Source organism: Silurus aristotelis, assembly GCF_946808225.1.
Source record: "Silurus aristotelis genome assembly, chromosome: 3".
In the NCBI taxonomy this organism is placed as follows: Eukaryota; Metazoa; Chordata; class Actinopteri; order Siluriformes; family Siluridae; genus Silurus; species Silurus aristotelis.
The window spans coordinates 868474-882365 of record NC_139576.1 but is presented as its reverse complement, the minus strand read 5'-3'; the positions used below and the strand labels follow the sequence as shown (position 1 = coordinate 882365).

At 47.5% G+C, this 13892-nt stretch overlaps 1 protein-coding gene across 1 annotated transcript in view; it reads right to left on the bottom strand.

Moving 5' to 3' along the window:
* The window catches only part of zc3h15 (zinc finger CCCH-type containing 15), a 44743-nt gene extending 37054 nt beyond the window's left edge, over positions 1-7689 (bottom strand). Inside the window, exons 1-2 of the mRNA XM_083535914.1 lie at positions 7494-7689; positions 6733-6834 (exon numbers count right to left, since the gene is read on the bottom strand). Of these exons, the coding sequence (XP_083392040.1) occupies positions 6733-6834; positions 7494-7568 (177 nt within the window). The 5' untranslated portion in view covers positions 7569-7689. The remainder of the gene's footprint in view (positions 1-6732; positions 6835-7493) is intronic.
* Positions 7690-13892: the final 6203 nt, after the last annotated feature.

Here is a 13892-nt window from a genome sequence, read left to right as displayed (position 1 = left end):
CACACAGCACTGAAACACACACACACACACACACACACAGCACTGAAACACACACACACACACACACACACAGCACTGAAACACACACACACACACACACACACAGCACTGAAACACACACACACACACACACACAGCACTGAAACACACACACACACACACACACAGCACTGAAACACACACACACACACACACAGCACTGAAACACACACACACACACACACACACAGCACTGAAACACACACACACACACACACACACAGCACTGAAACACACACACACACACACACACAGCACTGAAACACACACACACACACACACAGCACTGAAACACACACACACACACACAGCACTGAAACACACACACAGCACTGAAACACACACACAGCACTGAAACACACACACACACACACACACAGCACTGAAACACACACACACACACACACACACAGCACTGAAACACACACACACACACACACACAGCACTGAAACACACACACACACACACACACAGCACTGAAACACACAGCACTGAAACACACACACACACACACACACAGCACTGAAACACACTGAAACACACACACAGCACTGAAACACACTGAAACACACACACACAGCACTGAAACACACACACAGCACTGAAACACACACACAGCACTGAAACACACACACACACAGCACTGAAACACACACACACACAGCACTGAAACACACACACACACACACAGCACTGAAACACACACACACACACACAGCACTGAAACACACACACACACACACACACACAGCACTGAAACACACACACACACACACACACACAGCACTGAAACACACACACACACACACACACACACACACAGCACTGAAACACACACACACACACACACAGCACTGAAACACACACACACACACACACACACAGCACTGAAACACACACACACACACACACACACAGCACTGAAACACACACACACACACACACACAGCACTGAAACACACACACACACACACACACACAGCACTGAAACACACACACACACACACACACAGCACTGAAACACACACACACACACACACACACAGCACTGAAACACACACACACACACACACACACAGCACTGAAACACACACACACACACACACACACAGCACTGAAACACACACACAGCACTGAAACACACACACAGCACTGAAACACACACACACACACACACACACAGCACTGAAACACACACACACACACACACACAGCACTGAAACACACACACACACACACAGCACTGAAACACACACACACACACACACACAGCACTGAAACACACACACACACACACACACAGCACTGAAACACACACACACACACACACACAGCACTGAAACACACACACACACACACACACAGCACTGAAACACACACACACACACACACACAGCACTGAAACACACTGAAACACACACACACAGCACTGAAACACACTGAAACACACACACACAGCACTGAAACACACACACACACAGCACTGAAACACACACACACACACACAGCACTGAAACACACACACACACACACAGCACTGAAACACACACACACACACACAGCACTGAAACACACACACACACACACAGCACTGAAACACACACACACACACACAGCACTGAAACACACACACACACACACAGCACTGAAACACACACACACACACACAGCACTGAAACACACACACACACACACACAGCACTGAAACACACACACACACACAGCACTGAAACACACACACACACACAGCACTGAAACACACACACACACACACAGCACTGAAACACACACACACACACACAGCACTGAAACACACACACACACACACACACACAGCACTGAAACACACACACACACACACACACAGCACTGAAACACACACACACACACACACACAGCACTGAAACACACACACACACACACACACAGCACTGAAACACACACACACACACACACACAGCACTGAAACACACTGAAACACACACACACAGCACTGAAACACACACACAGCACTGAAACACACACACACACAGCACTGAAACACACACACACACAGCACTGAAACACACACACACACACACACAGCACTGAAACACACACACACACACACACAGCACTGAAACACACACACACACACACACAGCACTGAAACACACACACACACACACACAGCACTGAAACACACACACACACACACAGCACTGAAACACACACACACACACACAGCACTGAAACACACACACACACACACAGCACTGAAACACACACACACACACACAGCACTGAAACACACACACACACACAGCACTGAAACACACACACACACACAGCACTGAAACACACACACACACACAGCACTGAAACACACACACACACACACAGCACTGAAACACACACACACACACACAGCACTGAAACACACACACACACACACAGCACTGAAACACACACACACACACACACAGCACTGAAACACACACACACACACACACAGCACTGAAACACACACACACACACACAGCACTGAAACACACACACACACACACAGCACTGAAACACACACACACACACACAGCACTGAAACACACACACACACAGCACTGAAACACACACACACACACACAGCACTGAAACACACACACACACACAGCACTGAAACACACACACACACAGCACTGAAACACACACACACACACACAGCACTGAAACACACACACACACACAGCACTGAAACACACACACACACAGCACTGAAACACACACACACACACAGCACTGAAACACACACACACACACAGCACTGAAACACACACACACACACAGCACTGAAACACACACACACACACAGCACTGAAACACACACACACACACAGCACTGAAACACACACACACACACAGCACTGAAACACACACACACACACACAGCACTGAAACACACACACACACACACAGCACTGAAACACACACACACACACACAGCACTGAAACACACACACACACACAGCACTGAAACACACACACACACACACACACAGCACTGAAACACACACACACACACACACACAGCACTGAAACACACTGAAACACACACACACAGCACTGAAACACACACACAGCACTGAAACACACACACACACAGCACTGAAACACACACACACACACAGCACTGAAACACACACACACACACACAGCACTGAAACACACACACACACACACACACAGCACTGAAACACACACACACACACACACACACAGCACTGAAACACACACACACACACACACACACAGCACTGAAACACACTGAAACACACACACACACACAGCACTGAAACACACTGAAACACACACACACAGCACTGAAACACACACACACAGCACTGAAACACACACACACAGCACTGAAACACACACACACAGCACTGAAACACACACACACACAGCACTGAAACACACACACACACAGCACTGAAACACACACACACACAGCACTGAAACACACACACACACAGCACTGAAACACACACACACACAGCACTGAAACACACACACACACAGCACTGAAACACACACACACACAGCACTGAAACACACACACACACACACACAGCACTGAAACACACACACACACACACAGCACTGAAACACACACACACACACACAGCACTGAAACACACACACACACACACAGCACTGAAACACACACACACACACACAGCACTGAAACACACACACACACACACAGCACTGAAACACACACACACACACACAGCACTGAAACACACACACACACACACAGCACTGAAACACACACACACACACACAGCACTGAAACACACACACACACACACAGCACTGAAACACACACACACACACACAGCACTGAAACACACACACACACACACAGCACTGAAACACACACACACACACACAGCACTGAAACACACACACACACACACAGCACTGAAACACACACACACACACACAGCACTGAAACACACACACACACACACAGCACTGAAACACACACACACACACACAGCACTGAAACACACACACACACACACAGCACTGAAACACACACACACACACACAGCACTGAAACACACACACACACACACAGCACTGAAACACACACACACACACACAGCACTGAAACACACACACACACACACAGCACTGAAACACACACACACACACACAGCACTGAAACACACACACACACACACAGCACTGAAACACACACACACACACACAGCACTGAAACACACACACACACACACAGCACTGAAACACACACACACACACACAGCACTGAAACACACACACACACACACAGCACTGAAACACACACACACACACACAGCACTGAAACACACACACACACACACAGCACTGAAACACACACACACACACACAGCACTGAAACACACACACACACACACAGCACTGAAACACACACACACACACACAGCACTGAAACACACACACACACACACAGCACTGAAACACACACACACACACACAGCACTGAAACACACACACACACACACAGCACTGAAACACACACACACACACACACAGCACTGAAACACACACACACACACACAGCACTGAAACACACACACACACACACAGCACTGAAACACACACACACACACACAGCACTGAAACACACACACACACACACAGCACTGAAACACACACACACACACAGCACTGAAACACACACACACACACACACACACACACAGCACTGAAACACACACACACACACAGCACTGAAACACACAGCACTGAAACACACAGCACTGAAACACACAGCACTGAAACACACACACACACACACACACACACACACACACACACACACACACAGCACTGAAACACACACACACACACACACACACACACACACACACACACACACAGCACTGAAACACACACACACACACACACACACAGCACTGAAACACACACACACACACAGCACTGAAACACACACACACACACACACAGCACTGAAACACACACACACACACAGCACTGAAACACACACACACACACAGCACTGAAACACACACACACACACACAGCACTGAAACACACACACACACACAGCACTGAAACACACAGCACTGAAACACACAGCACTGAAACACACAGCACTGAAACACACACACACACAGCACTGAAACACACAGCACTGAAACACACACACACACACACACACACAGCACTGAAACACACACACACACACACACACAGCACTGAAACACACACACACACACACACACACACACACACACACAGCACTGAAACACACACACACACACACACACACACAGCACTGAAACACACACACACACACACACACACACACACAGCACTGAAACACACACACACACACACACACACACACAGCACTGAAACACACACACACACACACACACACAGCACTGAAACACACACACACACACACACACACACAGCACTGAAACACACACACACACACACACACACAGCACTGAAACACACACACACACACACACACAGCACTGAAACACACACACACACACACACACAGCACTGAAACACACACACACAGCACTGAAACACACACACACACACACAGCACTGAAACACACACACACACACACACACACACACACAGCACTGAAACACACACACACACACACACACACAGCACTGAAACACACACACACACACACACACACAGAGCACTGAAACACACACACACACACACACACACAGCACTGAAACACACACACACACACACACACACAGCACTGAAACACACACACACACACACACACACAGCACTGAAACACACACACACACACACACACACAGCACTGAAACACACACACACACACACACACACAGCACTGAAACACACACACACACAGCACTGAAACACACACACACACAGCACTGAAACACACACACACACACACACAGCACTGAAACACACACACACACACACACACACAGCACTGAAACACACAGCACTGAAACACACAGCACTGAAACACACAGCACTGAAACACACACACACACACACACACACAGCACTGAAACACACACACACACACACACACAGCACTGAAACACACACACACACACACAGCACTGAAACACACACACACACACACACACACACACAGCACTGAAACACACACACACACACACACACACACACACAGCACTGAAACACACACACACACACACACACACACAGCACTGAAACACACACACACACACACACACACACAGCACTGAAACACACAGCACTGAAACACACACACACACACACACACACACACAGCACTGAAACACACAGCACTGAAACACACAGCACTGAAACACACAGCACTGAAACACACACACACACAGCACTGAAACACACACACACACAGCACTGAAACACACAGCACTGAAACACACAGCACTGAAACACACAGCACTGAAACACACAGCACTGAAACACACACACACACACACACAGCACTGAAACACACACACACACACACAGCACTGAAACACACACACACACACACACACAGCACTGAAACACACACACACACACACACACACAGCACTGAAACACACACAGCACTGAAACACACACACAAACACACACACACACACACACACACACAGCTGTATCTCACCTGGCGTGCGTTCTGTTGTCCATGTTTCACCTGATGTGTGACGGCTTTGATGAACTTCTGCTGTTTGGCTCCTTTTTTATTCTTCAGTCCAAAAGTCTTGTCCTACCACACACACCATTATAATTTAGCATAACTAGCCTGATCAAGTAGGATACACTATCCATGTTTAAACAGATATTAAAATAATATTATTATAAATATCCGGTTTATTTTAATGAATGAATCTTTACGATTTTAATGTTGTAATAGTTTATATATAGTTTAGTGAGACGTGACAGGGGCGCGCGCACGTTAGCACACTGCTAGCCGCCATATTTGCTAGCTGTCCTCGCTAAACCCTCTGCATGTTGAAAAACGAAACTTTCATTTTAAATGAAATACAGAATTAACTCGAAACTTATTTCTGATTTATTCTCATTTTTCATCATTATTCACGCGGCGCTCGCGCTCATCGGCTGGGTAGTTAGCGGGTTGTGTTGGCGACTGGTGAGTTCATATTAGGAGCGTTATGTTTCACACCCGTTTCTGGGTAACTCCCGCCCCCTGTGATTTGATTAGCCCAGAACCCAGACTCGAGCCACGCGCTACGTTATTGACCAATCGTAGCGCGGTACACTGAACGGTATTATCCAATCGTAGAGCAGATTTTAGTAGAAACGGGTAGGTTTTGAAAGGAGAGAAGCTAGCTAAAGCGCTAGGCCGGAGTGTCAGCATGGCGGCTCTTGTGTGTGAGCCACTGAGCTCCTCTCCGCTACACTCACTTCAATAATTTTCTCTTTCTTCTTCTCCTGGGTCTTCTTATTGCCCGTGGGCTGAGGTGCTTTCTTCGGCGGCATGTCTATGGCGGTGTCTCGGTGATTTAACCCACACCGAGGTCCAGCTGCTGTGCTCCGCGGCGCTCGCGTCAATCTGCCCCTGCGTACACCAAGGAACAGTGTTCACGACCAGTAGTGCACCCCCGCGCAGAGCATCAGGGGTAATACGGGCGGCGTGCAGTTTGTGTTGGTACACGGGTGTGGAAGTGACTCAGAGTCCAAGTTCAATAAAAATCTACAACAAAAATTAAATCTTGTCGATCAATTCATCCCCACATCCCACAATCATCAAGAAACAGATTTACTGTTCTGTATTACCCAAAATCATCAATAATTTCTGAATAATGACTAATTACTATAACCCCTGGAACTGAGGCTAATCTGACCTGGGGCTAGCAAATAGAGACTAATAACCTAATAAAATTAAGTCAAGGATAAAGAAAAATAAAGTGAAATGTAAAACAAAATTAAATTACCCTTCTGCCTCATTTACCTCATCATTTACCTCATCATTACTTTATTAACTCATGATTTGATTTGAAATCAAATCAAATTTTATTTCTCACATAACATACAGAGTACAATATGCAGTAAAATGCTTTATACGACTGTCTGGCATGAGGAAATAGGATTGGGAGAAAAATAACACAAAACAAATAGAAAATAAGAAAGATAAACAAAGAGTAAAAAAATATATAAAATATATAGGGATATAAAGATATTTATAAGAAAAAAGTGTATATACAGGGTATGCTTATGTACAGTAAACAGTAATCACATAAGGTGGTTGATGTGATTGTACTTAAAGTAACCGTGTGTGGTATAAAGTTACAGTGTGCGGTATGGTGTGGTATAAAGTGACAGTGTGCGGTGCGATGTGGTATAAAGTGACTGTGTGCGGTATGGTGTGGTATAAAGTGACTGTGTGCAGTATGGTGTGGTATAATATGATCGTGTGCGATGTGGTGTGGTATAAAGTGGCCGTGTGCGGTATGGTGTGGTATAAGTTGACCGTGTGTGGTGTGGTGTGGTATAATATGATCGTGTGCGATGTGGTGTGGTATAAATTGACTGTGTGCAGTATGGTGTGGTATAATATGATCATGTGCGATGTGGTGTGGTATAAAGTGACCGTGTGCGGTATGGTGTGGTATAAAGTGTGTGCGCTGTGGTACAAAGTATCCGTGTGCGGTATGGTGTGGTATAAGGTGACCGTGTGTGGTGTGGTGTGGTATAATATGATCGTGTGCGATGTGGTGTGGTATAAAGTGACTGTGTGCAGTATGGTGTGGTATAAAGTGTGTGTGGTGTGATATAAAGTGACCGTGCGCGGTATGTTGTGCTACAAGGCGAACGTGTGCGGTATGGTGTGGTATAAAGTGACCGTGTGTGGTATGGTGTGGTACAAGGTGGCCGTGTGTGGTGTGGTATAAAGTGACTGTGTGCGGTATGGTGTGGTATAATATGATCGTGTGTGATGTGGCGTGGTATAAAGTGACCGTGTGCGGTATGGTGTGGTATAAAGTGCCCGTGTGCGGTATGGTGTGGTATAAGGTGGCCGTGTGCGGTGTGGTATAAAGTGACTGTGTGCGGTATGGTGTGGTATAATATGATCGTGTGTGATGTGGTGTGGTATAAAGTGACTGTGTGCAGTATGGTGTGGTATAAAGTGACCGTGTGCAGTATGGTGTGGTATAAAGTGTGTGCGGTGTGGTATAAAGTGACCGTGTGCGGTACGGTGTGGTATAAGGTGAACGTGTGCGGTGTGGTGTGGTATAAAGTGACCGTGTTAGGAAGTTCTCCTCTCTAGCTCGAAGGACCATATAAGGATTTTCACTATCTGGTGTGTGCTGATCAGGGGATTGTACTCGCCCCAGCGCGTCAGTAAAAACACGATACAGGATTCAGAACACTCAACTTTACTGGGTATAGGATCGTATATAAGGTGGTTCTTGCTGTCTTCTGTTAGCTGCTGTTCGGTAGGTTGTGTGATGCAGAATACATGCTGAAAGGCCACTGCTGAATGGTCAGTGCTGAGTGACAGGTTGCACGGTTGCTGCTCGGTGTTCTGGCCTTTTATACTCTTGATGGAAGACGGTGCACTGTGATGTCATAGGTAGCTTGTCATTGCTTGGTAAACTGTATGTCTGCCTCTAGTGGTGAAGCGTGGAAATACAACTGAATAGGAATCCTTTCTTACAGGCCGTGTGCGGTGTGGTGTGGTATAATGTGACCGTGTGCGGTGTGGTATAAAGTGAACGTGTGCGGTATGGTGTGGTATAAAGTGACATTGTGCAGTGTGGTGTGGTATAAAGTGACCATGTGCGGTATGCTGTGGTATAAAGTGACCGTGTGTGGTGTGGTATAAAGTGACCGGGTGCGGTGTGCTGTGGTACAAAGTGACCGTGTGTGGTATGGTGTGGTACAAAGTGACCGTGTGTGGTGCGGTATAAAGTGACAGTGCGCTGCATGGTGTGGCATAAAGTGACCGTGTGCGGTGTGGCGCGGTACAAAGTGACCGTGTGCGGTGTGGTATAAAGTGACTGTGTGCGGTATGGTGTGGTACAAAGTGACCATGTGCGATGTGGTGTGGTATTAAGTGACCGTGTGCGGTGTGGTGTAAAGTGTCTGTGTGGTGTGGTATAAAGTGACCGTGCGCGGTATGGTGTGGCATAAAGTGACCGTGTGCGGTGTGGTGTGGTACAAAGCGACCGTGTGCGGTGTGGTATAAAGTGACCGTGTGCGGTGTGGTGTAGCATAAAGTGACCGTGTACGGTGTGGTGTGATATAAAGTGACCGTGTGCGGTATGGTGTGGAATAATGTGACCATGTGCGGTATGGTGTGGTATAAAGTGACTGTGCGCGGTATGGTGTGGCATAAAGTGACCGTGTGCGGTGTGGTATAAAGTGACCTTGCGCGGTATGGTGTGGTATAAAGTGACCGTGTGCGGTGTGGTGTGGTACAAAGCGACCGTGTGCGGTGTGGTATAAAGTGACCGTGTGCGGTGTGGTGTAGCATAAAGTGGCCGTGTACGGTGTGGTATAAAGTGGTCGTGTGCGGTATAGTGTGACAGTGTGCGGTGTGGTACAAAGTGACCGTGTGCGGCATGGTGTGGCATAAAGTGATCGTGTGCGGTGTGGTATAAAGTGACCGTGTGCAGTATGGTGTGGTATAAAGTGACCGTGTGCAGTATGGTGTGGTATAAAGTGTGTGCGGTGTGGTATAAAGTGACCGTGTGCAGTATGGTGTGGTATAAAGTGTGTGCGGTGTGGTATAAAGTGACCGTGTGCAGTATGGTGTGGTATAAAGTGTGTGCGGTGTGGTACAAAGTGACCGTGTGCGGCATGGTGTGGCATAAAGTGACCGTGTGTGGTGTGGTATAAAGTGACTGTGTGCAGTATGGTGTGGTATAAAGTGACCGTGTGCAGTATGGTGTGGTATAAAGTGTGTGCGGTGTGGTATAAAGTGACCGTGTGCGGTACGGTGTGGTATAAGGTGAACGTGTGCGGTGTGGTGTGGTATAAAGTGACCGTGTTAGGAAGTTCTCCTCTCTAGCTCGAAGGACCATATAAGGATTTTCACTATCTGGTGTGTGCTGATCAGGGGATTGTACTCGCCCCAGCGCGTCAGTAAAAACACGATACAGGATTCAGAACACTCAACTTTACTGGGTATAGGATCGTATATAAGGTGGTTCTTGCTGTCTTCTGTTAGCTGCTGTTCGGTAGGTTGTGTGATGCAGAATACATGCTGAAAGGCCACTGCTGAATGGTCAGTGCTGAGTGACAGGTTGCACGGTTGCTGCTCGGTGTTCTGGCCTTTTATACTCTTGATGGAAGACGGTGCACTGTGATGTCATAGGTAGCTTGTCATTGCTTGGTAAACTGTATGTCTGCCTCTAGTGGTGAAGCGTGGAAATACAACTGAATAGGAATCCTTTCTTACAGGCCGTGTGCGGTGTGGTGTGGTATAATGTGACCGTGTGCTGTGTGGTGTGGTATAATGTGACCGTGTGCGGTGTGGTATAAAGTGAACGTGTGCGGTATGGTGTGGTATAAAGTGACATTGTGCAGTGTGGTGTGGTATAAAGTGACCATGTGCGGTATGCTGTGGTATAAAGTGACCGTGTGTGGTGTGATATAAAGTGACCGGGTGCGGTGTGCTGTGGTACAAAGTGACCGTGTGTGGTATGGTGTGGTACAAAGTGACCGTGTGTGGTGCGGTATAAAGTGACAGTGCGCTGCATGGTGTGGCATAAAGTGACCGTGTGCGGTGTGGCGCGGTACAAAGTGACCGTGTGCGGTGTGGTATAAAGTGACTGTGTGCGGTATGGTGTGGTACAAAGTGACCATGTGCGATGTGGTGTGGTATTAAGTGACCGTGTGCGGTGTGGTGTAAAGTGTCTGTGTGGTGTGGTATAAAGTGACCGTGCGCGGTATGGTGTGGCATAAAGTGACCGTGTGCGGTGTGGTGTGGTACAAAGCGACCGTGTGCGGTGTGGTATAAAGTGACCGTGTGCGGTGTGGTGTAGCATAAAGTGACCGTGTACGGTGTGGTGTGATATAAAGTGACCGTGTGCGGTATGGTGTGGAATAATGTGACCATGTGCGGTATGGTGTGGTATAAAGTGACTGTGCGCGGTATGGTGTGGCATAAAGTGACCGTGTGCGGTGTGGTATAAAGTGAGCTTGCGCGGTATGGTGTGGTATAAAGTGACCGTGTGCGGTGTGGTGTGGTACAAAGCGACCGTGTGCGGTGTGGTATAAAGTGACCGTGTGCGGTGTGGTGTGGCATAAAGTGGCCGTGTACGGTGTGGTATAAAGTGGTCGTGTGCGGTATAGTGTGACAGTGTGCGGTGTGGTACAAAGTGACCGTGTGCGGCATGGTGTGGCATAAAGTGACCGTGTGCGGTGTGGTACAAAGTGACCGTGTGCGGTATGGTGTGGTATAAGGTGACTTTGTGCGGTGTGGTGTGGTATAAAGTGCACTGTGCTGTGCAAGTCCACAGTTAAAGTGACAGTCCAGAGTTTAAAGTGTTGTAGTGCGAAAAGGAAAAAAATTTTTTTTCAGAATAGTGTGATGATGAAGAGAGTGGACCAGCTTTTAAATCCTGGGTGTTTTCTGTTTCAATCTCCGAATGGCCTGCGGGACGAAGCTCCTCCTCATTCTCTCTGTGTTCGCTTTTCACCCCCTGTCTTACCCTTCTGCCTCGCTCACCTCATCTTATCCCCTGTCTTACCCTTGTACCTCGCTCATCTTATCTTACCCCTGTCTTACTCTTCTGCCACGCTCACCTCATCTTACCCCCTGTCTTACCCTAGTACCTTGCTCATCTTATCTGATCCCCTGTCTTACCCTTCTGCCTCACTTACCTCATCTTACCCTCTGTCTTACCCTTCTGCCTCACTCCCCTTATTTTACACCCTGTCTTACGCTTCTGCGTCACTCACCTAATCTTACCCGTCTTACCCTTCTGCCTCGCTCATCTCAACTTACCCCTGTCTTACCCTTCTGCCTCGCTCACCTCATCTTACCTCCTCTCTTACCCTTCTGCCTTGCTCACCTCATCTTACCTCCTCTCTTACCCTTCTGCCTTTCTCACCTTATCTTACCTCCTGTCTTACCCTTCTGCCTCGTTTACCTCATCTTACCTCCTGTCTTACCCTTCTGCCTCACTTACCTTATCCTACCCCCTGTCTTACCCTTCTGCCTCGTTCACCTCATCTTACCCCATGTTTTAGCCTTCTGCCTCGCTCATCTCATCTTACCCCTTGTCTTACCCCCATCTTACCCTTCTGCCTCTCTCCCCTCATCTTACTCCTAACCCTAAGTCTCATATTTAATCCCTGTTTTACCCTGTTATCTCACCCCAGTGCCTCACCCTCTTATCTCACCTCTTGTCTCACCCTCTTGTCTTACCCTCTGTCTCACCCACTGTCTTACCATCTTATCTTACCCCTGCCCCACACATTTAATCTCACCTCAGTGCCTCCACCTCTTATCCACCCATGTCTCACCCTCTTATCCCACCCCATGTCTCACCCTTGTTTTCACCCCCTGTCCCACCCTCTTATCGTACCCACTGTCTCACCCTACCTTATCATGAATTCACTGTAAATGTCCCTCTAGTGGTGAAGTATGGAAATGTGATTAAAGGAAAAGGCTTGCCTACACCCTGTATTAGTTCCCTTATCTCACCCTTTTGTCTCACCCCCTATATTTACCACCCGGGGTCCTTGCTTTCGGTCTCCTCTGATTCAAAAGGGGAAATGTCGTTTTCCCGGGTGAAAAAGGGTAAATGTTGGTTTTTTTTTCTCTCTCTCATCGCTTTAAAATATTAAAAT